Below are 27,699 nucleotides of genomic sequence, written 5' to 3'. Positions count from 1 at the left end.
ACAGCTGGTTTGCCTGATGGTCATGAAGGCTTTAGATACTTATCCAGTGTCCAATTGTTCATAAGAAAAAATCTGAAGTTAGCAGATAAATACTGGCTTAGTTTCCCAGCATTTCTGTAAGTACCACATAACTTTCATTTACCGGGGACTGATTCCCTCTTCCTCGATACTCTCATTTTTTTGACTTTGTCAAGATTTCTGTAGTACTTGTTTAGAAGCAAACAGAATTAAGTAGATGCCATACTCTCATTATGAAGGCAGATGGTAGCAACCTCACAGGTATGACAGCATAGTAAAATGGGCTGAAAATGAGGTATAAAGTCCTCTTGTGCTTCTGAAAGTAGGTGGTCAGTATTAAGTTTCAGACTGTGTTAGTTTTCCTATCCTTTCTTTTTTCTGTATAGTCTGCCTAATTTCTTCATTCATTTTTAATAGGCAGCCCTACATACTGGGACTCCAGATGAAAATTACCTTGGAGTCCATTTTTTCATGATTGAACGATCTCTGAAGAAACATTGTCTAGCTATACAACTTTGGTGGTGCAATGAGTAGCTTTTAAAAAAGGGTGTTGGATTTAGGATATTAGCCATTATTCATATAAGAGGATACACTGTTTTCAAACCTGACTGGATTGCAGGGGGAGGGGGAAGACATGGCACATAAAACCTTCATCAGGCGGTAAAGTTTTCTGGCTGATTACATCCTTCAATGTACAGTTGCTGTAAGATAATCTTTGATTAAGATTTATCTGGCAAATTAGTGGAGATAAATTGCTATAGGCCACTGAGTCAGCAATTTAAATTTACAGGATGAAACTTACTCGCTTCCTTTGCTTAAAATGTTCACTTTGGTAGAAAAATTATACTACGTCCTCTAAGTCTCTGGTATCCCATGCATTTCCTGAATGCTTTATTTCATTTTGGTGAAGTTATACAAGAGGTCAGACTTGATGATCACAATGGACCCTTTGGGCTTTGGAATCTATTAATCTGATGGGGTAGAGGCTAAAGGTGTTTCACTTTGAAAAAAGTGTGTTCTTAACTCACGTTAACTAGGATTTTAACTCAAGTTAGCTAACACACGTGAAAGCTACAGACTGCGTGTGTTAGCAGACCGAGTTAAAGACTAGAGGGAAGCCTACGGTTACCCTGGATTGACGGGCTAATTCACGTGAAAACTAAACTGACTTGTCTTCACTAAGATTTTACCTCATGTTAGCTAACTCGAGTTTAACTCCCCTCTTTTACCTAGTGAAAACAAAGCCATACGGTGGGATCTGCTAAAACATTTAACTGACTTAGGGGCACAATATGCACTGACTTTCAATGGCTCTTGTGCTCTCAAGTCTCAAACACTTTTTAAATGCCCACCTTAAAGCACTAAGATGGAAATACTTACTTCTGCCCTTCTATTTCCGCCAGTTCCACCTTTGCATGCATGCACACGTCTGATTTGCACACCATTATCAGGGAAGTGGGGGAATAAAACGTCCCCAGATTAAGCCCGTTTAGCAACAATATTAAATACCAGACTCAACATGGTCCCTCAAACTTCTCATCACAAACAAACCATACATTGCATCAATTGTTGACAATGGGTTTTTCATAATTCAGTTGCCTTAGGTAGAAAGGCAGGTTCCACCATGAAACCTGCAGCTGAAATAGGATAATGGATTGCCACTCAGTACAGCTACTTTTTAAAGTCTCCAGCATATAACCAGTTACTTGACTCAAGCGGGAGGACATCAAATTTGTAGCATGGCCAAAAGTTATAAAATCAGATTAAAAGCCTTTTTAGCAGTGATGTATTCTCTCTCTCTCTCACACACACACTTTTTTTTTTTTTTAAACAAAAACATACACAGATGAACTAAGTAAGGGACTCAGACTAAGACTGTCAAATTTCACCCTGATAAGTCTCCTTCTTTTAGGGAAACTATAAAAGTGTGACTATTTATACAACTGCCACATGTGTAAATTAGCCTTCCCACAATGGTAACATATGCAGAGGAATCAAATTTTAGCAATTATTTAACATCAATAACGTTGAACTAGCAGCAGAGTTTCAGATCAAACAGACAGATTTATTTGGAAAACCTATCCCTTTTGGCATCAACACCAGCAGTGATCCAGTCAGTGCAAAGTGAACTGTAAAGTATTTCAAATGTTCCATATCATTTTGCAGAAGTTAAAACAGAAAAATATGCTAAACCAGAGGTAGGCAACCTATGGCACGTGTGCCGAAGGCAGCACGTCAGCTGATTTTCAGCACTCACTACCCGGGTCCTGGCCACTGGTCCGGGGGGCTCTGCATTTTAATTTAATTTTAGATGAAGCGTCTTAAACATTTTAAAAACCTTATTTACTTTAAATACAATAGTTTAATTATATATTATAGACTTATAGAAAGAGACCTTCTAAAAAACGTTAAAATGTATTACTGGCACGCAAAACCTTAAATTAGAGTGAATAAATGAAGACTCAGCACACCACTTCTCAAAGGTTGCTGACCCCTGTGCTAAACATTTGGTATGTACTCACAATATGTGGTTTTAAATCACCCACTTAGAACAGGGGGGGTGAGATAGCTCAGTGGTTTGAGCATTGGCCTGCTAAACCCAGAGTTGTGAGTTCAATCCTTGAGGGGGCCTTTAGGGAACTGGGATAAAAATCTGGGGATTGGTCCTGCTTTGAACAGGGGGTTGGACTAGATGACCTCCTGAGTTCCCTTCCAACCCTTATTTTCTATGAGTGTGCTTGCCCATTGTCATAAACAGATAGTTAAGGGTTAAGGTCTCTTTTACCTGTAAAGGGTTAACAAGCTCAGTAACCTGATGAACACCTGACCAGAGGACCAATCAAAGGGCAAGATAATTTCAAATCTCTGTGGAGGGAAGTCTTTGTCTGTGTTCTTTGTTTGGGTTGCCGTTCTCTCTTTGGATCTAAGAGAGGCCAGATATATCTCCAAGTTTTCCTGAAGTATTTCCTACTATCCAGTATAGTGAGTATTAGAAAGACGGATTAGTCTTATAATTAATTTCTGCATTTGCAATTGTGTGTTTGCTGGAAAAATATCTTTATTTCTGTTTGCTGTTACTTTGATTATTCTGGGGGGGGGGGAAGTCTCTCCAGTTTTATAAGTTAGCCCCTGTAATTTTTTCCATCCTGGTGTTAGAGTAATTTCTTTTAATAAAATCCTTTTCTTTTTAGAACTTGATTGATTTCTTCCCTTGTTTGGATTTTCAGGGGAAGGGAAGGGGGATAGGGAATCTCTCTTGGTTTGATTCAAGGTACCTTTCCCAACGACTAGGGGAGGGGGAGGAAGGAGGGGGAATGGTTTAATTCCCTTTGTGTTGTGATTCAAGGAGTTTGGATCTGTGTTCCCAGGGAAAGTTTGGGGGAACAGTGAGTGTGCGAGACACTAAAAACCTGGCTGGTGGCAGCTTTACCAGATCTAAAGTAGGATTTTAGTTTAGAGGAGTCCATGCAGGTCCCCATCTTGTGGACGCTAAAGTTCAAAGTGGGGAATAAACCTATGACATGGTAGGCAGCGGTTGGGATTTTTTAGGAACCAAAAGCCAGATTTTTTTTCCCTCCTTTGAGATGCTGGGGAAACAGTGAAGGAGAGATACCCCGAAGGCAAACAGACAAAGGTTTTTTAACAAGCTTTGTTAGAAAGAGATTCCCACTGAGAGAGCATTAGCAATTGCTAGAAACAGGACAAGCCAGGTTTTTTTTTTGGTCTTTTCTCTGCCAGCGAACAACCAGCACCACATTTGCAAATGAAAAGTTCGTTTTCTTTTTATTCAGTCGGGAGTAGAAAGGGGTAGGAACTTGTAATCCAAGCAACTGAACCAAGCAAAACAGTTAAGTCACTGACTGCAGAGGGGTGTGGCCAGCACCGAAAGCACAGAAACATGAGTACCAGTGAAACCGTTGAGAAACTCGAACTGGCTAGAATGCAAGCAGCAGAAAAAGACAAAGAACATCAAAGACAGATGGAACTAATGAAAGCAGAAATGGCCAGGGAAGAGGCTAACCACAGGAGACAAATGGAGTTAAAAGAGAAAGAACTGGAAATACAGAAACAGGCTCTGGAATTAGAGAAGGCTAAGCAGAATGTTCCAGCCAACCCCAACAACCCTTCTCCAGGCACTGTTCCCCATCCCAGGAAATTTCCCACCTACATGGCAGGTGATGACACTGAGGCCTTCTTGGAAAATTTCGAAAGGACCTGCCATGGGTACAGCATCCCTGAAGACCAGTACATGATAGAGCTGAGGCCACAGCTCAGTGGACCCTTAGCAGAAGTGGCAGCTGAAATGCCTAAGGAAAACATGAACAATCAAACTGTTTCAAACAAAGGCCAGAATCAGGATGGGGCTAACACCTGAACATGCCCGTCGGTGGTTAGGAGCCCTAAAGTGGAAACCAGATGTGTCATTCCCCAGACACGCCTACTACATTAGAAAGAATTGGGATGCATGGATGTCAGGACTAAAGATTCACTCTCTAGAAGACCTGGCCCACCTGATGCAAATGGAACAGTTCTTAGATGGTGTTCCTGAGCAAATAGAACGGTACATCCTAGATAGAGAGCCCAAAGATGTAACAGAGGCAGGGGAGATTGGAGGCAGATGGGTGGACTTAGCAGAAAAGAAAAAAACTACTATCAAGGAGAGTGAATATAACAAGGGGCAAGCTGACAATAAACCCTACCACCGGGGGCCACCCAAGACCCCTGCTACAACCCAAGGAAAGCCTCAGACTACCTACAGTCCCACCTCACCAGTCTCCAGCAACCCACCTCGGCCCAGTGACCCGTCAGCTGGGCAATGTTTTAAATGTAATGAACTGGGGCATATAAAGGCCAACTGCCCCAAGAACCCCAATCGAGTACAGTCCATTACACCATCATCACGCCAAGAATCCCCAGGCCCAGATATCTCTCAAATACCCCCGGCGCGCAGGGAAACCTTGAGAGTGGGCGGGAAGAAGATTACCGCGTGGAGACACACCGGGGCACATGTGTCAGTTATTCACCAGTCCTTAGTGGATCCCAAATTCATCAACCCAGAGGTCAAAATCACAATTTCTCCATTCATATCAAAATCTGTAACCTTACCTACAGCTGAATTGCCTGTCCAGTACAAGGGCTGGTCAGGAAAGTGGACTTTTGCTGTCTATGACAATTATTCCATCCCCATGCTACTGGGGGAGAACTTGGCCAACCATGTGAAGCTGGCCAAGAGGGGGGGGGGGAGTGGTCACCCGCAGCCAGGCCAAACAAACTTCCACTCCCATCCCTGTTCCTGAGCCGTCCACCAGGGCCCCGTCTGTGTTACCAGAGACCCAGACAGAGGTGGTGGAACCGGATCCCATGCCAATGACTACAACAGCCATAGTGCATCCAGTCCCAGAACCGGAACTGGAAGAGCAACCAGCAGCAGAACCATCGCTAGCACTGACGCCAGCGCTTGCAAACCTGTCTCCAACCCCATCGCCAGAGGGCGCCAGCGGGCCTGAACTGGCAGAAGCAGCAGACAACCCTACCCAAGAGGCTCAGCCAGAGCCTGAAATATCACCTAGTGCACCAGCGGAGAGCGGTTCACAGGCAACGGAAACAACCTCATCACCTACATCGCTTCCAGAGGGACCAAGCCCAAGTCCAGAGTCTAAGGAGGAACTAGTGTCTCCAGCCTCAAGGGAACAGCTCCAGACTGAGCAGGAAGCCGATGACAGCCTTAAGGAAGCTTGGGCGGCGGCACGGAGCAACCCACCACCTCTCGGCTCTTCTAACCGATCCCGGTTTGTTGTAGAACAAGGACTTTTATATAAGGAGATTCTTTCTGGTGGACACCAAGAAGGCTGGCATCCTCAAAAACAGTTGGTAGTTCCAACTAAGTACCGGGAAAAGCTCTTAAGCTTGGCCCATGATCATCCCAGTGGTCATTCTGGGGTGAACAGAACCAAGGACAGGTTGGGGAAGTCCTTCCACTGGGAGGGGATGGGCAAGGACGTTGCCAATTATGTCCGGTCTTGTGAGGTATGCCAAAAGGTAGGAAAGCCCCAAGACCAGGTCAAGGCCCCTCTCCAGCCACTCCCCATAACTGAGGTCCCATTTCAGCGAGTAGCTGTGGATATTATGGGTCCTTTCCCAAAGAAGACCCCCAGAGGAAAGCAGTACATACTGACTTTCGTGGACTTTGCTACCAGATGGCCGGAAGCAGTGGCTCTAAGCAACACCAGGGCTAGAACTGTGTGCCAGGCCTTAACTGACATTTTTGCCAGGGTAGGTTGGCCCTCCGACATTCTTACAGATTCTGGAACAAATTTCCTGTCAGGGGCCATGAAAGACCTGTGGGAAACTCATGGGGTGAATCACTTGGTTGCCACCCCGTACCACCACCAAACCAATGGCCTGGTGGAAAGGTTTAATGGAACTTTGGGGGCCATGATCCGTAAATTCGTAAATGAACACTCCAATAATTGGGATCTAGTGTTGCAGCAGTTGCTGTTTGCCTACAGGGCTGTACCACATCCCAGTTTAGGGTTCTCACCATTTGAGCTTGTGTATGGCCACGAGGTTAAGGGGCCATTACAGTTGGTGAAGCAGCAATGGGAGGGGTTTACACCTTCTCCAGGAACTCACATTCTGGACTTTGTAAGCAACCTACAAAGCACCCTCCGACATTCTTTAGCCCTGGCTAAAGAAAACCTAAAGGATGCTCAAGCAGAGCAAAAGGCCTGGTATGATAGACATACCAGAGAGCGTTCCTTCAAAGTAGGAGACCAGGTTATGGTCTTGAAGGCGCAACAGGCCCATAAGATGGAAGCGTCATGGAAAGGACCATTCACGGTCCAGGAGCGCCTGGGAGTTGTTAACTACCTCATAGCATTTCCTAATTCTTCCTTAAAGCCTAAGGTGTACCACGTTAACTCTCTAAAGCCATTTTATTCCAGAAAATTACAGGTTTGTCAGTTTACAGCCCAGGGAGGAGATGACGTTAAGTGGCCTAAAGGTGTCTACTACGAAGGAAAAAAGTGATGGTGGTGTGGAAGAGGTGAACCTCTCCACAACCCTGGAATGTCTACAGCAGCAACAGATCAAAGTAGCTGATGAACTCTCTCATAAAAGTTTCCCAGAATCAAATGCTTAAAAAGTGTTCTTAAAATGTGAAAAATCTTGTTGTTTACATACTTAGTAGTATATGTAATGGTGCATGGGTTTTATTAATCTGTTTATTTTAAAGTTCTAGAAAGAAATCACCGCCAGTGTGGTTCCCCCACTGTCTGCAATTTGGGGGGGGTGTCATAAACAGATAGTTAAGGGTTAAGGTCTCTTTTACCTGTAAAGGGTTAACAAGCTCAGTAACCTGATGAACACCTGACCAATCAAAGAGCAAGATAATTTCAAATCTCTGTGGAAGGAAGTCTTTGTCTGTGTTCTTTGTTTGGGTTGCCGTTCTCTCTTTGGATCTAAGAGAGGCCAGACATATCTCCAAGTTCTCCTGAAGTATTTCCTACTATCCAGTATAGTGAGTATTAGAAAGGCAGATTAGTCTTATAATTAATTTCTGCATTTGCACTTGTGTGTTTGCTGGAAAAATATCTTTATTTCTGTTTGCTGTTACTTTGATTATTCTGAGGAAGGAGGGGGGGGAAGTCTCTCCAGTTTTATAAGTTAGACCCTGTAATTTTTTCCATCCTGGTGTTAGAGATAGAGTAATTTCTTTCTTTTAATAAAATCCTTTTCTTTTTAGAACTTGATTGATTTCTTCCCTTGTTTGGAGGGACAGAAGAATGCATTATAGCCATGTTTAACCCAAGTAGATACCTAGGCTAAAAAACTCACTAACATGGTTAGATGACTAGTGTACAGAGGGAAAAACCAAACCATGTTATAACAGTTCAGGTACCACCATGTAAAGAGTTCTGAAATATAAGTTAAGTGAAAAACTTCATCGCTGAAATTTCAAGCCCTACTAAAGAAGCTGATCTCCTTGCTGGTGAAGTATTTTCATTTAAGTGAGATCACTGTTTACATTAATTTAAACATACTAATCTTGCTGATGGCAGAATGCTCAAATTGTCTATTCAGGATCTTGCACTAGAAGTGTTTCAACATACCCCATATTGAGTACAGAGCATTCTTTGGCCAGGGATGATGGATGGAAGACAAGAGGTACTGTTTTACATTGTTGATGCCCTGTCTTTTGGATAAAAGATGAAGCCCAGGATATTTCTGCCCAACTGTTTTAATGACTGCAGAGAAGGAAGATAAAGATTGTCTGAAAAAGGGATAACTCAGTCATCCTTAATTTATCTTGTAGTCCTTACATATTGCAAATCAAGCAGGATCAGAGGAGAAAGGGGAAGACATTCAGGAACACTTCTCAAAATATGGGGCAAAATGAGTTCTGTTTCTTTAAGTTTGAAGAACTAAACATCATACACCTCATAATGCAAAAAAGTTTATTTTCTTACTTCATAGAAAACTTCCTCCCAAGATTGTCACCTCCTTTACTTAAACAGGATTCAACAGCAGAAAGATTGCTATTAGTATGTTTGCATCCAGACGCAAAGTTAGATACACTAATATTAACTGTAATACTCAAAAGACAACTAATTGTATCAATTTAATTAGAAGCCAGTAAGTGATCTTTTAGTGGAAGACATCACTTTCTAATTTAACTATACTGAAATGCCAGAAAGACGCCCAATGGGTCACAACACAGGTATACTATGGGATTCTGGGTCAACAGCAATCCTAGGACTCTGATGGGGCTGATAAAGACTGGAATCCTCCTGCAAACCAATTTAAAGGTAGCATGGCCCCAGGCATAGACACTGTGCTGAGAGTAAGACAACTTGGGTGAACTTGGCACAAGTCACTTCTCCTCTAACTCTGTTTTCCTGATAGTAAAATGGAGATGAGGCCAACCTAGCTTTTGGATGCAATTTGAGACGTACAAAGAGTGCCAAGTGTTGTCACTACAAAAGGAGTCACAGAGAGTGACACCTGTTAGGTAGTGATTTATGTGATTATTAGAAATTTAAGAGACCCAATGTTAGTGCATAACTGACCATAAACTTGAGCTTTGTGTTAGACTTAACAATCAGAACTGTTTCTGTACAAACAGCTTTCCCGTAATAAAGAGATGCATTTTTATTCAAATATTCTTTGGTGCTGACTCACTCGTCACCTTGGTCAAAAAGCTTTACACTTCTGTGTCTCAGTTTGCTCACCTGTAAAATGATGTACATAACTCTCAAGATGCTTTATTGCTTAGAAAGTGATTTGAAAGGGTCTGGAAAACAGTGCCAAGTATTAAAACACAAAACTGATACAACCCAGTTGTAAATTCTAAATTCAAATTAACAAGAATTACCACATATTAACCAAATTCTATTAAGTAAAGTTATACTGCAAACAAGAGTTATTTGCACCAGTTTATAAGGAAGCAGGCTTAAGTCTTCAAGAGTAGCTAGTAATATTGTGTGTGCAACTTGAAACTGCCAAGGGTTTTGATTTTCAATGATCAGATATGCAGCACTTGTGAACATCAGGCCCCCTTTCAGGTACCTCAAGCTGGGAACCCCATATTCAAAATCAGTAGTTGGCTTTGAAAGTGCAGGCCAGTGTTATGAGAACACCTTATCTGTAGTAGTTCTCAGAAAGCAAAAGTTTTAACCAACCTTCACTCCTGAAATAAGGACACCCTTTTATAGATAAGGCCAGAAGGGACCACTGATTATATAGGCTAGCCTCCTGTGTAATACAGGCCACAGAACTTCCCTGAATCAATTCCCCTTGATGATCCAGCCCTCACTTTTGCCCCTTCTTTATTAATCCTTTGGAAAGACACCAGCTGAAAAACAGCTTAAATAAAAAGGGATCTTACTGTTTTCCTGCAATTCAATATCCTCAGGGCAACAGGAGACCCAGAATTTTTAAGGTGGGGAACACTGGTTTAAGGGTGCCATATCAACATTTATGGATTAGTTTCACAACCTATGTCTGTCCTTTACCACTTCAGAAACTAGAAAATAGCAAGAGCTGGAAATGGATAAGCCAGAGAGATGAAGAGCAACATTACCTCCAAAAACAGGGATCTATTGCAAAATATGGAGAAAGTACGCTTACTCATGAGAGAAATTCATGTAGGCATTCCTATTTCTAGCAGATAATTCACAGAAAATGAATAAAAATACAAAATCCCTCTGGATTCTGTATTGCTTGAGGCCAGAACTTGTGTGTGTAAAAAGCAGTGCCTATAAGAGGCATTATTTGTAACTCTAAAGAAGTGTAGGATCTCATAGCATAGAAACAGATCTTGTAATAAAGTGGAAGAGTTTAACTCCAAATAAGCGGTAAGCAACTATAGCAGACCTCCAAGAAGCCACACAATCTTTACATTTCCTTCTGAATTGTCTTTTAAAAAAATTCAATGTGGTTTAGTTTGGACACAACAGGTTCTCAGACAGATCCAGCTGCAGGATCGAGGCCTGAATTTACAACAGGCTGTACCAACCCTATTTTTCATTACACTCCAGTTGTTTACAATATTATTTTCTTCCTCATTGACTAGTTTCCTCTGTTAGTTTCAACCTTACTTTGGAGTAAAAATAAAACAGTTGGAATAAGACTGACATTCAGTTTGAACAGAAGCCACCACATATGGTTACACATTTATTCTACAAGTGTGGAGAAAGGATGACAAATACAAATTTTCAGATTAAATTGTGTATGTGAGAGATCCATTCACATGTACAAATCCAATGTCTCATTTGCTTAAGGAGCTAGCTATTCAGACCACACAGGGTTTTTTTTAAAAACACTTTTAGATGTTATAACTTGCATAACAGCATTCAAAGAAATCTCGTTAGTTGAATGGAACAGAAACATCTCCCCATTTCAAGTCAGACCTGCCTCTTCACTAGGAAATAGTAGCCTTCACAAAATGATTAAGTTTTGCTCAATTAAATACCATTTTTAAAAAGCCAGTTCTATTTGATTCACAACTAAATAAAAAATTCTGACACTGGATTTAAACAATTCTGTAAATGTACCTGGGATCAGTTACTATATGAAAGGTTATCCCTGGTACATTTACAGAAATGTTGGCTATGTACATGCTCTGGGGTCTGAACACTAGCGAAAAGGCTTTGATTCTTCATTCTATACTATTCAGCTTCTGGAATATAAATGAGAGTTACAGGATTCATAATTTCCTCAGTTATAGCTATGTTTCACACCAAAATTTACAAAGACTGATTTTACTTGTCATACTGACACACACTATTGTGTAATGTGAAACATTCTGCCACATGCATTCATTAACTGCTCAATGAGGAACAAGACAAGCATATGCAGGACTTGAAGTCTGCCAGGCACCTATCATCTAGAGATTTATATCCCAGCCTCCCTCCTTTTCCTGACAGCTGCTAGTGGGCAAGTACCAGGGGCTTTCTCCTGGACCCTTTTGGTGGATGTTCTCCTCCCCACTTGAAAATCTTCCATATCTATTTTGAGGCAGAAGTAGAGGACTGAAACCCACGAGGAAGGCACACATAGGCATGCGCATGGGGCATGCCGGGTGTGCCCAGGCACACCCTAATGCAGGGGTGGGAAAATGGCCCCACTCTCCTGGCACGGCAAGCCGCAGGGTCCACGCTCCCGGAGAGCAGCAAGCCAACGGCCCCTCCCCCGCAGCCATGGAGCAGCACCCGCAGCGCTCTGGGGGCCAGAGCTCCGCGGGGCGGCAGACACGCTCCCCACTCATCCAGAGCCATGCCACCACACGTGCAGCATTCTGAGGGGCGGGGCTGCATGCTTCCGTGGGGCAGTGTTTGGCTCTGCGCAGAGCAGAACATGCTACTTGGAGCCTCATGGTAAGGAGTCTGGGGCAGTCAGGGGACAGGGAGCAGGGTGGGTTGGATAGGGGGTGGGAGGGTCTCTGGAGGGGGCAGTCAGGGAGCAGGGGGGGTTGGATGGGGCATGGTAGTCTTGGGGTCTGTCAGGGGGTGGGGGGGTGGATAGGGGTCAGGACAGTCAGGGGACAGGTAGGGGGTAAGGTCCTAGGGGGCAGTCAGAGGACAAGGAGCAGGGAGGCTTAGATGTGGGTGGGGTCCTGGGGGGGCAGTTAGGGGCAGGGGTCCCAGGAGGGGGTAGTTGGGAACAAGGAGCGGGGGGGGGGGTTGGTGGTTCTGAGAGGGGCAGTTGGGGCAGGAAGTAGGAGGGAGTGGATGGGGCAGGGCGAGACTAGGGCATGGCTCCCTGGGTGCACACCCTAATGATATGTGCTGCACACGCCTATGAAGGCACAGGAGAAACCACCCCCAATCGCACAGTACAAGTCCTGCTCCTATGCAACCAGCTGTTTAGAAGGGAAGAGAGCTGGGATTTATCAAGCTGCTGTTTCTGGACACATTTTAGGGTCTCTTTCCCATAGTCTAGTAGGTAGCTGAAAATTGTAAAGTTCAGCCCCCTCTAGCTGCTTAAAGAGCATGAATTCCTGCCTTCCCCCGCACACACCTGCAGCAGTCAGATCTGTTTGAAAGAAGGGACTATGAAGCAGGATCTGCTAGTCTACTCCTCCAGCAGTTTGTTTTGGGGTCATTGTCCTACATAACTCCAGTATCTTCCTTTGCTGCTCATTGCTTTACCAAGCAGCATCTTAATTAACTTGTAAAAGCAGCAGAGTGTCTTGTGGCACCTTATAGACTAACAGACGTTTGGGAGCATGAGCTTTCGTGGGTGAATACCCACTTCGTCGGATTAACTTGATATTCTCAGTTTTACTGCTGCCCACATGGTACTGAATACAAGCACTGAACCTGGTAAGTCTTGTATTCTACTGCTTGTTGGAGCAGGAACAGACCTTAGATTCCACAGAAGCACGACAGCTGATGTAGACACCCAATACCTCAGTAGACAAGGTCTTGTTTTCATCTCGGAGAAAGGTTTTTCAAGCCCTGGGTGTACTAAACCAAATCCAGCTCCCCACTTCACGCCCCACACTCCTATTAAACTTCAGAAATAAAACATATCTGGACACAAAGACAAAAAACAATTAGTAACCTTTTTGTAACCATTGTTCTTCAAAATGTGTTGCACATATCCATTCCAGTATAGGTGTGTGAGTGCCCCGAGCACAGTTGACAGACATTTCTCTTAGTGGTATCTGTTGGGTTGGCTCTAGCGCCCTCTGGTGTCATGTGCTCACAGCACCAGTATAAAGGGGCCTCGCCAACCTTACCCTCCCTCACTTTCTTCTGATCGACCGCCTCCAAAGAGGGGACGGAAGGTGCATTTTGGAACAGACGTGAAACACATCATGAAGAACAGTTACAGAAAGGTTAGTAACTGTTTTTCTTTGAGTGCTTGCACATGTCCCTTCCAATGTAGGTGACTTACAAGCAGCTACCTCAGAGGTGGGTTCAGAGATCAAGGGCAAACTGACCGCAATACAGCCCAACCAAAATAATCTCTGGCCTGTTGTGTAATGGCGTATAGCATGGTGAACATATGAACCGACAAACAGGTTGTCACCCTGCAGATGTCCTGAATTGGAACCTGTGCTAAAAAAAAAGCTGTGGAAGAAGCTTGAGACATTGTAGAGCCACTAGGTTAGCCAGGGTGAGGTGTTCGGATGTAACATGCCTTGATACATGAAGTGATCCACAATGAGTTTCTCTGTGGTGAAATGGTGAGACCTTTCATTCTTTCTGCATCGCTAGGAACAACTGAGTGGCTCTATAGAATGGTTTGGTCCTTTGTATGTAGAAGACCAGGGCATTGAAGTCGTAACACCCCAGCAGGGTCTGCTGGTTTGCTATATGAAGTTGCAAGCCCCCTGAAGAGTAAGCCTTGCACCCAAGGAGGTCCAGCTTCTTAGGGTCCTTTGCCTGGGGCAGAGAGCTTGGCCCTCAGTGGCAGTCTTGTGCATTGGCCACTGCAACCACCAATGAACCCAGAGGAAAAGAGGTAAAGAGGAACTTACACCCCTTGGCCAGAACAAAGTATTTACAAGCCGAGTGTTTTGCTGTTGATGGAAGGGAGGCAGGGGTTTGCCATAGCCCCTTAATAGGGAACACAATGGCATTGTGTAGAAGCAAAGCAACTCTGGACAGGACCACTGACCATAGAATATCCATGAGGCCATGTCACCTCCTTAACCACCTCTGCTTGGACCCCCAGGTTTGAGGCTACCCATTTCAGTAGGTCTTGGTATGCCTTGTGGTCATCTAGAGGTGGGGAGACCCAGATGCCGCTGTGGCTTCATCCAGAGAGTATGAAGAGGAAGTAAACCCAGATGGGGAGCCTGAATCGGTGTCCACAGGAGCCTCAGGGGCTTCCTCTTGGGGTCTGGTACCATGGTCGGTACCGGAGTCTGGTTCCAGGGTGTCTCTACACGGTACTAGGGATACTGTAGCCTCCAAGACGACCGAATAAGATCACCTTGAAGGGGTACCTTGCGGTGGACGAAACCCCCACGGGTTCCAAAAAGGCAACTGGCATGGTGGTTGGGCCCCATAGGTATGGTGGCAAGGCACCCAGAGGTCCTGATGAACTCAGTGCCGTGATGGACTGGGAACAGCCCAGGGAGCAGCAAGGTCGGTCACTTTGGTTGAGGGGGGGAATACTAATCTTCCTCCAAGAGGACGAAGAGGTGCATTGCAAAGATCACAGCGGTGCCGTGCCAGTGGGTGCTGGAGAAGGCTGCCTGGGGGACTTTGAGGCTGTCAACGAGGATTTCCTCTTGGACAGCTGATGCACTGACTGTCTAGGTCAGGGGGCCCCAATGTCCTGGCCGGCGGTGAAGCACCCGCCGAATTTCTGCAGCGTTTCGGCGGCGACGCCTCTTGATGATGTCACTTGTCGGCAGCCACAGTCCTTCGTCTGGCACCTGCCAGACGAAAAGGTTGGGGGACCACTGGTCTGAGTACTGGCATCGATTCCCTGCTGTTTGGGGGTACTGACGGTGCCAAGCCCTGATTGTCCGGGGAGCCTGGTACCAGCAGGATCAAAAGATCCCTGGCAGCCGCAAATGCTTCAGGGATCAACGGGACCACAAATTGGCCAGTACAGTGGTCTTGAGTGGGCATCGTAGGATGCTGTAGAACCAGGGCTGTGGGCACCTAGTGACGTGGTACCGAGGATGAAGAGCAGCCCAGCATGGGTCTCGCTCGCCCCATCTTTGTCCTTTGGCACCGGAAACCAGCTCTTCTCCTGGTGCTTCTTAGGCACTGGCGAAGACGATCAGTGCCGAGGGACCTGTGTTGATGGAGGAGCACTCTGCACTGAGGCTGAAGCTACGGGTCTGAGGCCAGTCTGAAGGCTGCCTCCATAAGGAGGACCTTCAAATGAGAAGCATGGTTATTCTAGCTCCAGGGCTTGAATTCTTCATAAATTTGGCAGCAGTCCTTCCTACGAGTTTCCCCTAAACATCTGAGACAGCTCGGGTGAGGATTGTTCAAAGGCATAGACTTGCTGCATGAAGGCAAGTCTCAGCACCGGGACAAAGGACAACTCTGCGGATGGAGGCGTCCAAACTATGTAAACCTACCTTAACTACTAAAAACTATGAGAACTATTTACATCAAAGATTAGAAAACCATTAAGGAAGGAAATCGCCAGCAACCATCACGGGCTGTAAGAAGGAACTGAAGGAGAGCAAGGTCGGCAGAGCCCCTTATACCGGTGCTATGAGCATGCAACTCCAGAGCACGTTAGAGCCAATCCAACGGATACCACTGAGGGAAAAATTTCCAGCAACTGGACTCGGTGTGCACACACACTTACATTGAAATGGATATGTGCAAGCACTCAAAGAAAGTGGTCAGATTTTAATGCCAGGAGAGGCAATGATGATCATCTGGTCAGAATTCTGCACAAAGCAGGACAGAGTTTCACCATGTGATTCCTGCATCAAGCCTGTAACTTCTTGTAAAGCTATAGCACACTTTAGAAAGCCATCCATCAATCCCAATCTCAGACTCAGACTTTAGATGATCATAATGGTCCCTTCTGACCTTAGTCTAAAATGTGCTAATGTTACCCATTATTCTGAATGGGAGTAAAAAAAAAAAAATCACACTGAAGTTCAGTTTCCTTACTTCTTATTGACCTCATCAAGTTCTGCTCTTAGCTTTCCTATTTCAATCTGCAGTTTTGCCCTCTCTCTTGCCGTCTCATCCAGAACTCTTCGGGCATCAGCCAGTTCAGATTCATAGAGGGTCTTGACTCCACTCACCTAAGATAAGGAAAGAAATAGATAGTGATTATCCTGAAGACTGAATTTCAAAGAGAAAGTAAAAAATTTAACAGAGTCCTGTGGCACCTGAAAGACTAACAGATGTATTGGAGCATAAGCTTTCATGGGTGAATACCCACTTCGTCAGTCGCATGTGAATACCAAAAACTGTGGTTGGCTGCAGGTGGGACCCAAGATATTATGCCTGCACTAACAGACCCTGTGATCATCGATCACAAACTGCCACATCGCGTCCTCGAATTACTAAACGAGTGGGAGAAGCCGGCTCCCAGGGCAATATACCCAATCCTCTGCAACTAGAGAGATGCAGAATTCTCCCAGTGGAAAGACTTACCGTGCCAAGGCAGTGGAGTCAGCCACTTCAGAAACAATCCCATCAATGAAATCTCTATTTAGTGACTAATGGGTTTCTTGATTCTTGTTTTAAGACGAGAAAGATACACCATGCTACTCTGAACAGAAAGCAGGGATCTACTGTTTAGAAGTGATCCATTCTTTTAATTAAGGATTTATTTAAAGAACAAAAATAGAGAAACGAACACCCACAGGTTTACAGCACCCAAGTCTAAGAACCAAACTGCAGTGGATTAAGCCCTAGGATCAGATACTAGCTAGTCTCATTTACTCAGAATATTACCGCTTTATAGGGTTACTTGAGGTAATATCATCCCTTAGATATAAACCACAATTGATTTTGGATTGGGGAAATTAAGATTTGGTATTTTAACCCAGTTTCACATCTTTAAATTTAGAATCCAACAATTAGTCTGGCCAACAGTTTCTTATTTCCAGTAATACCTACAAAGATGTGCTTCCACTCCTGCTTTTCCTACTATGTAGTAGTAGTTTTTCCCCTGAAATCCTAGAAAATGTAAGCCACTGCCACGCTGCCTCCAGCCACCCATCCAGTCCCTTTTTCTGCCTAATAGCCTTCTCTCCTTATGCTTTTGTTTTTAAGTTGCCAAGCTTTTTCTACATTTAGGACACAATGAGACTATATAGCAGGTACAAGATTTTAGGTCCAACCAGGATCACTGCAGATGATTATGAATGATTATGGGAACACTCTTCAGAAGTATGAAGGAGATTAACAACAGTGGAAAGATCCTGGGGGAAGGAGGGGGCAGAGAAGAGGACCAAGAAGATAGTGGTGAAAAGGAAGAGAAACTTGATGACAAAGCAGGAGAGACAGATAAAGAAAAATAAAGTGTGCTGCACTATCTCCAGAAAAGCCAATTTAGATCAGAAAGTGGCAGCAGCAGTAAGAATGATCTCAAATACCTAATCTAAAGAAAAAATGAGGACAACTACGATGCTCATCCTGTTAAATTTCTGAAGTGAGCCTTGTTGTTTCTGCCAAGCAAAACTTGAGAAATTACTTCACACAAGAGTCTTTTTTAGTTTACTTGCTGCATATGCATTCTTACTCATTTCCTTTAACTCACTGCCTAGTATTTGAACGTCTAGTCACCAGAAGTTTAGTTTACACAGCTGATAACCATGGAGGTTGTATGTAGCACATAGGAGCTTAACTCAGTATGGAAATACCAAAATTTAGGAAGTTCTCCTCAGAGATTCAGTATGGCTATGCTATTGCTCCTGCACACAGCACTTGCCAATGACACCAATAGAAACGTAGCAGTTTTCACATCCAGAGGACCTTTCATTCTGGGTGACCCATCAGTGCCATACATAAGGGTACACTGGAATCTCACACTATTTGGATGCAACTTCCCATAAGGTTTAATTTCATTTTCACAAGGAAAATCTCTAACATGTACTTGTCAATTGAAAACGAACAAATTAGACTTAGGAAATTGGAATTTCAAATCTTTCCCAGGCTATATCAGGGATAAATTCTTCTGTGCCACACCCAGTGTGTTCTTCCATCGAACTCACCCATTGCTCAACAACATGGGACAGGGATGGTGTCCCTAGCCTCTGTCTGCCAGAAGCTGGGAATGTGTGACAGAGGATGGATCACTTGGTGATTACCTGTTCTGTTCATTCCCTCTGGGGCACTTGGCATTGGCCACTGTCAGAAGACAGGATACTGGGCTAGATGGACCTTTGGTCTGACCCAGTATGGCCGTTATGTTCTTATCATGGGGACAGCACACAGTATACCACGAGAAAATTTGATCCTTAGACAGTTCCATGAGCCAGAAAAAGGAGCAACCCGCAAAGCAGAAGATGCATGCAGAGCTAGAGACCACTGTTCAGCAGGCTTTAAGATTCCACAAGTTTTGAAGGTTTTCAGAAGCTCCTAGGGTCTTCTGTTCCTCCAGTACAATATGACTGAGTGGAGTTCTTGCCGAGCAAAGGCTTCTGCTCCATCCCCATTCAGCATTCCAGGAGTCTTAGGCCTGGTCTACACAAAAGTAGTAACATTATAACTACATCAGCTGGGGTCATGATTTTTGCCAGCATAGCTATACTGAAATATGCCCTAGTGTGGATACAGATGTATTGGTATAGTCGTGCTTATACTTGGACAAGCACAGTTATACCAATACAACTGCATCTACACTAAACTGGTTTTGCTGGTAAACTATGTTAGAAAAACCCTCCTAGAGCAGACAAGGCCTTATATAAACGGGAGAGTGGCTTTGGATCCTATGTGCCTCAGACAGCCTGCAGTAATGGGATGAGGGACAGATGTGAACTCCAATACACTGTTACACCCTGCTCATTTTTTTCAGCAAATTATGTCAACTAGTGAGGATCTGGAGATTATGTAGGGTTGGAGAGACTCATTTCTGGCATTGTTACAGCTCTGCTACCCTAGCAGCTGCACAGAGGCTCCATCTATACTAGGGGGTTGTTGTGGGTGGTTTTTATTTGATTTTTTTCAAGTTTCCCACTCTTGCTAAAACCAGTAGAGATAAACTGATATTCACATTATACACAGGCCAATGGCTGTTGGCAATGTTTACCACCATGTTATGCAACCCTGTTCAGAGAGAGCAGTGCTGACAGACTGTGTCAGAAGAGGCAGTCTATAGTAGGACTCCTCATCCTAGTTTAGAGATGGAGTTACTGGGTACATGAGGCCACTTTGTGCTACTATAGAACAGTTGCTAAGTGAGTGAACTGAATTTCATTCTTAGATCTCAGATTGAATAGTGTGCGCTCTTTAATAATGTGCCTAAGACCTAGGATAGACCCTTAAGAAATCCAAATACACCTATTATTCACCATTGGTTCAGTAATGATTCACTGCATACTCAACTATACTTCTCCCCAGCAACTCCATCTTCCTTAGGTAGTCTCACATCCAAGTATTGAATGTGCCTAACTGCTTAGTCTACAAAACTTGATAAGATCAAAAGTCTGTGCATTTGAAACTCAAAAACAAACACTAAACCAAGGTGCATGGCTTGGGGACAAAATTCCTGTCTATGTATTTTAGTATTTGGCTCCACATTATATTCTAAGAGAAAAGAAGATAATCCCATTTCCTATTTTTCTGTGCATTATACTATCTACGTGTATTGTAAGTGGTTCAGGGTGTAATGGGCACCAAGTAACATATCCTTATGAAGCATTCATGCCAAGGCACAACAGAAGTACAATAAAACAAAGCAGCAGCAATTCAGAAAGGAGAACAGCAGTCAGAGCTTTATCATATCTGTTTAGAGATAAATTTCTCCCACACACTTTCAGGTTCATTTTAACTATTTAGGAAGGACAGAATGGGTATGAGAAGATGTGGCATTCTATATCAGAGATTCCATTAACTATTTTAAAAGTTAATTAATTCAGAAACAGGATTTGGAAGTCTTCTGGATCAATGTTCTAACTGATGAAGCAAGAGGTGGGGCACCAATGTTACAGACAATGACAAGACATTCTTCAAGCACCTTTCTATCATGTATAGGAAGAAAAACTGCATTATCTTGGAATACACTTTGGGCAAACAGATCACAGTCTCATTAAGATGTTTTTTGGTTTTTTTGGGGGGGGGGGTGTTTTTGTTTAAAAAGTTATTTAAAGGGGTCAAATTCTCAAAGCTAAATAACAGAGAAGTTTATTGTAAAAAAGTTTTTATTCACTTTGTTTAAAGTTATATTATTCAGCAAAATTTTTGATGACCAAAAAAAACCTACAGTTCTTCTGTTGCAAGAGAGGCTACTTTGGTTAGAAAGCCATCTTGGTTAAGTGGGCACATTAAGTAACACCACAAAAATGAGAAATCAAATGGAAAAGAAGTGACAGATGATAGTTGGAAGATGTAGGCAATTGATTAGAGAAAGAAATGGTAACCATACTGGGAGGACATATTGATAAGGACAATAAGGAGGAACTTAAAAAAAAACCACACATCAGGAACAAAAGAGCATTAAAATTCTATTGTCACCTGAAAAGACTGCCAGATTTCCAAACTATAAAAGGCTACACAGCTAAAGGGAAAGGAGTACAGAAAAATTGTTTTAAAAGCATTAAATCTGGGTTTTAAATGCTTTAACTATGTGTGCACACACACATGCGCAACAGCAGAGTCAGAATAAGAGAAAGCCAGTGGCAGATTTACAGAACTCTGGACTACAGTTAACCGTTCAGTGTTGTAACAGTAAGCAAGGGTTTTGGTAAGATCTCATTCCTTGGTGGACCTGAGACCCCACTTATCAGCACAAAAGATGCAAGTGTATTGGTAGGAAGACTGAGTTTTCAACTGCCAATCCAATTAACCCATGTTGTCTGGGCAGACAAAAATGAAACTATTTCTGCCCCAAAATTAAGGAATTCACTTCTATTTTTACTTCAATGTCCCCCACCCTTGCCACATCCATGGTGTGCATCTTTTTGCCACATACCACTATGTTCAGCTGCATCACAACACTGTACCCAGAGGTGAAACAAAGGCCGTCCACTCAGCTTAGACTCCACCTCCTGCTACATGATAGGAGAGAAGGTCTAAAGCTACTCCCTTGCCCCAGCTCTACAGTGCCCAGGCTGAACGGAATAATGCCTCCCCCTGCAGACTCAATGGATTCTTCTATTTTGGGAAATGAGAAATATACGGGCCACTGAAAAATTGTGCTTTTCATGCAGTCATGGAGTGAATATAATGCCCTGATTGATGTCCTGCAGCCAAATACTGACTTCAAGTAGAAGCCATCATCTCTCCTGTCACAGACTTGTTCCTTGGACAACATCAGACACAATTAGGGCAGCAGATTTCTTGTGATTTTAAAAAGTCACAAGTCAAAACGCAATGATGGTAAACTTAGTAAAAATCACAGGTTTAGTGACTTCTGTGATATTTGGTTAAAAAAATACCCTAAAAAATGAGGGGGCATCCACAGCAGCAGCACCCTCCACCCCAGCAGCAGTATCCCTAATCCCGGCCCAATGCAGAGGGAAGGTGTAACTGGAGAGCAAGCCTGCACCACATTCATGGGTGGCTCCTCTGAACCACAAGGCTGGACCCCAGATTTGAAAAGGAGCCCATCCTTCACTCACACCAGTCATGGTCACCGGCAGCTCCTGTCCCCCTCAGGGCTGAAGTGGCTTTCTATTTCCCCCATCATAAAGTCTATGACTCGAAGGTCAGAAGGGACCATTATGATCATCTGGTCTGACCTCCTGCACAATGCAGGCCACAGAATCTCATCCACCTGTAATAAACCCATAACCTGATCTGAGCTACTGAAGTCCTCAAATCATGGTTTAAAGACTTCAAAGTGCAGAGAATCCTCCAGCAAGTGACCCGTGCCCCATGCTGCAGAGGAAGGAGAAAATCCCCCAGGGCCTCTGCCAATCTGCCCTGGAGGAAAATTCCTTCCCGACCCCAAATATGGCGATCAGTTAAACCCTGAGCATGTGGGCAAGAGTCACCAGCCAGACACCCAGAAAAGAATTCTCTGTAGTAACTCAGATCCCACCACATCTAACATCCCATCACAGACCACTGGGCATATTTACCGCTAATAGTCAAAGATCAATTAATTACCAAAATTAGGCTATCCCATCATACCATCCCCTCCATAAACTTATCAAGCTCAGTCTTGAAGCCGGATATGTCTTTTGCCCCCACTACTCCCCTTGGAAGGCTGTTCCAGAACTTCGCTCCCCTGATAGTTAGACACATTCCTCTAATTCCAAGTCTAAACTTCCTAATGTCCAGTTTATATCCATTTGTTCTTATGTCCACATTGGTACTGAGCTTAAATAATTCTTCTCCCTCCCTGATATTTATCTCTCTGATATATTTATAGAGAGCAATCATATCTCCCCTCAGCCTTCTTTTGGTTAGGCTAAAGAAGCCGAGCTCTTTGAGTCTCCTTGCATAAGACAGGTTTTCCATTCCTCGGATCATCCTAGTAGCCCTTCTCTGTACCTGTTCTAGTTTGGATTAATCTTTCTTAAACATGGGAAACCAGAACTGAACACAGTATTCCAGATGAGGTCTCACCAGTGCCTTGTATAATGGTACTAATACCTCCTTATCTCTACAGGAAATACCTCGCCTGATGCATCCCAAGACCGCATTAGCTTTTTTCACGGACATATTACATTGGCGGCTCATAGTCATCCTGTGATCAACCAATACTCCGAGGTCCTTCTCCTCCATTACTTCCAGCTGATGCACCCCAAGCTTATAACAAAGATTCTTATTAATCCCTAAATGCATGACCTTGCACTTTTCACTATTAAATTTCATCCTATTACTATTACTCTAGTTTACAAGGTCATCCAGATCTTCCTGTAGAATATCCCAGTCCTTCTCTGTATTGGCAATATCTCCCAGCTTTGTGTCATCTGCAAATTTTATTAGCGCATTCCCACTTTTTGTGCCCAGGTCAGTAATAAAAAGATTAAATACGATTGGTCCCAAAACCAGTCCCTCAGGAACTCCACTAGTAACCTCCCTCCAGCCTGACAGTTCACCTTTCAGTATGACCCCTTGTAGTCTCTCCTTTAAACCAGTTTCTCATCCACCTTTCAATTTTCATACTGATCCTCATCTTTTCCAATTTAACTAATAATTCCCGATGTGGAACCACATCAAATGCCTTATTGAAATCAAGGTAAATTAGATCCACTGCATTTCCTTTGTCAAAAAAAATCTGTTACCTTCTCAAAGAAGGAGATCAGGTTGGTTTGGCACAATCTACCTTTTGTAAAACCATGTTGTATCTTGTCCCAATTACCACTGACCTCAATGTCCTTAACTACTTTCTCCTTCAAAATTTTTTCCAAGACCTTGCATACTACAGATGTCAAACTAACAGGCCTATAGTTACTCGGATCACTTTTTCCCTTTCATAAAAATAGGAACTATGTTAGCAATTCTCCAGTCATATGGTACAACCCGAGTTTACAGATTCATTAGCAAGAATTTTTAATGGACTTGCAACTTCATGTGCCAGTTCCTTTAATATTCTTGGAAGAAGATTATCTGGGCCCCCCAATTTAGTCCCATTAAACTGTTAGAGTTTGGCTTCTACCTCAGATGTGGTAATATCTACCTCCAAATCCTCATTCCCATTTGTCATCCTGACATTATCCCTAAACTCTAAGACTAAGGCAAAGTATTTTTTAGATATTGGGCCATGCCTAGATTATCCTTAACCGCCACTCCATCCCCATTTTTCTTTGTTTTCTTATTTATATGGCTATAGAATCTTTTACTATTGTTTTTAATTCCCTTTGCAAGGTTCAACTCTACATAGCTTTTGGCCTCTCACTTTATCCCTACATGTTCTGACCTCAGTAAGGTAGCCTTCCTTACTGATCCCTCCCATCGGGGCGGGGGGAAGATAGCTCAGTGGTTTGATCATTGGCCTGCTAAACCCAGGGTTGTGAGTTCAATCCTTAAGGGGGACATTTAGGGATCTGGGGCAAAAATTGGGGATTGGTCCTGCTTTGAGCAGAGGGTTGGACTAGATGACCTCCTGAGGTCCCTTCCAACCCTGATATTCTATTTGATTCCACTCTTTATAGGCTGCTTTTTCTTGATCACCTCTCTGAGATGCTTGCTCATCCAGCTTGGTCTACAACTCTTGCCTAAGAATTTTTTCCCCCTTTCCTGGGATGCAGGCTTCTGATAGTTTCTGCAACTTTGATGAAGTAATTCCAAGCCTCCTCCGCCTTTAGAGCCCCAAGTTCTTCAGTCCAATCCACTTCCTTAACTAAATTTTTTTTATTAAAGTTAGTCCTTTTGAAATCAAAAACCCTGGTTACAGATCTATTTTTGTTTATCCTTCCATTTAGTTTGAACTAAGTTAGCTCATGATCCCGCGAACCACGGTTGTCCCCTACAACTATTTCTTCTATGAGGTCTTCACTACTCACCAAAACCAAATCTAAAATAGCATCCCCTCTTGTTGGTTCAGCAACTACCTGGTGAAGGAATCCATCAGCTATCACATTCAGGAAAATCTGAACCCTATTATTACTACTAGCACTTGTCCTCCAGTCTATATCTGGGAAGTTAAAGTCTCCCATAATCACACAATTCCCATTAGTATTTACTTCATTAGAAACATTAGAGTGAGATCTCTATCCTTTTCCAAATCAGATCCCGGTGGTCCATAGCACACCCCAAGCATTATGCCAGAGGAGGCTCTAGTAGCTTTCTTCCCCAATGTGATTTTTGCCCATCATTTATTTCTTTACAGTCTACCTCATCGATATACAATGCTACTCCACCACCTTTGCCTTTATTTCTGTCTCTCCTAAACAGCACATACCCTTTAATACCTGTACTCCAGTCATGACTACTATTCCACCATCTTTCTGTTATCCCCATAATATCTGGTTACACTTCCTGCACCAGTAGCTCTAGTTCCTCCATTTTGTTACCTAGGCTCCTCACATTGGTGTACAAACATCTTAATTTTTGCTGTTTGGCTTCACTCATATTCTTTACCCGATTAGGAACAGAAATTCTACGAGTATCACCTATTAGACTGATATCTACAGTACCCTTCCTCCATATGTCCATTCTCCTACCCACGGCTGAATCCTTTCTTACTTCGTTTTCTTCCCTTTCAATGTTAAAATCCGGCAAGGAGATTACCTAGACATCTCCCAACCAGCTCCCCCAAATTCCTAGTTTAAAGCTCTCTTAATCAGTTGTGCCAGCCTCCATCCTAGAAGTCTATTTCCCTCCCTACTCAGGTGAAGTCCATCCCGAGAGAACAGTCCTCTGTCCCTGAATGCCTCCCAGTGGCCATACATCCCAAAGCCCTCTTTATAGCACCACTGCCTAAGCCATATGTTGATAATGACAGAACAAGGAGTAATGGTCTCAAGTTGCAGTGGGGGAGGGTTATGCTTATCATAGAATCACAGAGGTCATCTAGTCCAACCCCCTGCTCAAAGCAGGGCCAATCCCCAACTAAATCATCCCAGCCAGGGCTTTGTCAAGCCTGACCTTAAAAACCTCTAAGGAAGGAGATTTCACCACCTCCCTAGGTAACCTGTTTGAGTGCTTCACCACCCTCCTACTCCTAATATCCAACCTAAACCTCCCCCACTGCAACTTGAGACCATTACTCCTTGTTCTGTCATCTGCCCATGCTTGAATAAGAATATAGCAGTAGGAATATACTACTGACCACCTGACCAGAATGGTGATTGTGAAATGCCCCAGGAAATTCAAGTGGCTATAAAAATAGAAAACTCAATTGAAATCCCCCCATTATCACTATCCCCATATTGACTGGGTACATGTCACATCAGGATGGGATGCAGAGACAAAATTTCTAGGCACTATAAATTACTGTTAATTGGAGAAGCTAGTCCTGGAACCCACAAGGGGAGAGGCAATTCTTTATTTAGTCCTAAGTGGTGCACAGAATCCTAGTCCAATGGGTGAATGTAACCAAACCACTCTGTGTGTGTGGGAAAATTACCAAAAAAGCCCACCCCAGTAGCGTTTAACTTCAGAAAGGGGAACTACACAAAAATGAGGAAGCTAGTTAAAAGGAACAGTCATGAAAATGCCTGCAAGCTGCATGGAAACTTCTTACTGCCACCATAAGAGAGAGTCAAATTAAACATATGTCCCAAATTTAAAAATATAGCAAGAGGATCCAAAAGGTGCCACCATGACTAATCAAAGTAAAAACAGCTATGACAGCCTCCTGGGCAGAGATGGGGGAAGGGGCAAAGCAATGGCCCTCCCTGCAGCAATCAGGGGCTCTGGTGGGAGCAGGCTTCAGTGCCCCCCCACCCCCGCTTCAGCCTTGGGGCTCTGGCTGTGGGTTCTGGGCTCCAGCCCCCTGGACTGGTGGAACTCTGGGTTTCAGCCATCTGTGTGCCCGCCCACCCCCTGCTGTGGGGCTCCCGCTCTGGGCTTCAGGGGGGCCGGCCTCACTGGATGCCATGGTCAAGAGGCAAGGAGTGGAGTGAGCCTGGGGTGTGAGGCTGCAGAAGGAAGCTTGGGGCAACGGTGGGAGTGGGGAGCCTGAGGGACAAGGGGAGGCAGCACGGACCAAAGGTGGTGGGCTGGGGGGAGGCAGCAGGGGCCAAGGGCATCAAAATACAACTTTACATTATTTTGATTGAGTCTACCAAAACAATGATTTGGACATGTATATGTGCATATTTATTTGCTTTTCTTAAAGTTAATCAAGTGTATTAGGAACATTTGTCAGAGCAGCCACCTGCAAGAATTGTGAGAACCCCATCTCATGCATATGACAGGCCACAGAACCTCATACACCTATTACTGTAATAGACCCCAACCTCTGGCTGAGTTACTGAAGTTCTCAAATCATGGTTTAAGGACATCAAGTTACAGTGAATCCACAATTTACACTAGCTTAAATGTGCAAGTGACCTGTGTCCCATGTTGTAGAGGATGGCAGAGACTCTGCGATTTTTTTTGCCTATCTGACCTAGGGGAAAATTCCTTCCCAACCCCAAATATGGTGATCAGTTAGATCCCGAGCATGTAAGGAAAATAGAAAAGAGCATAAACTCTGGCAAGTAAAGTGTAAAAGTATAATTAGCTAGGCCAAAAGAGAATTTGAAGAGCAGCTAGCAAAAGACTCAAACCTACAGCAAAAAATTTAAGTACATCTGAAGCAGGAAGCCTACCAAACAATCAGTGGGGCCACTTGACAATCAAGGTGCTAAAGGAGCAATGAAGGAAGACAAGGCTGTTGGGAAGAATCTAAAAGAATTCTTTGCATTGGTCTTCACTGCAGAGAGAGTGTCTCACACCTGAGCCATTATTTGTAGTTGTAAAATCTGAGGAACTGTACCAGGCTGAGGTGTCAATACAGGAGACTTTGGAACAAATTGGTAAAACAAACAGTAATAAGTCACCAGGACCAGATGGTATTCACCCAAGAGTTCTGAAGGAACTGAAATAGGTTACATACCACACTTAGGGTATGTCTACGCTACGGGATTCCTCCAATTTTACAGAAATCAATTTTTGGAAACAGATTGTATAAAGT

At 43.7% G+C, this 27,699-nt stretch overlaps 1 protein-coding gene across 1 annotated transcript in view; it reads right to left on the bottom strand.

The window, feature by feature from the left end:
• Positions 1–27,699, bottom strand: part of LMNB2 (lamin B2) — an 81,688-nt gene that overhangs the window by 38,822 nt on the left and 15,167 nt on the right. Inside the window, exon 2 of the mRNA XM_044998283.1 lies at positions 16,122–16,258. Within this exon, the coding sequence (XP_044854218.1) occupies positions 16,122–16,258 (137 nt within the window). The remainder of the gene's footprint in view (positions 1–16,121; positions 16,259–27,699) is intronic.

Source organism: Mauremys mutica, chromosome 24 (assembly GCF_020497125.1).
Source record: "Mauremys mutica isolate MM-2020 ecotype Southern chromosome 24, ASM2049712v1, whole genome shotgun sequence".
In the NCBI taxonomy this organism is placed as follows: Eukaryota; Metazoa; Chordata; order Testudines; family Geoemydidae; genus Mauremys; species Mauremys mutica.
This window is presented reverse-complemented; position numbering and strand designations above follow the sequence as displayed.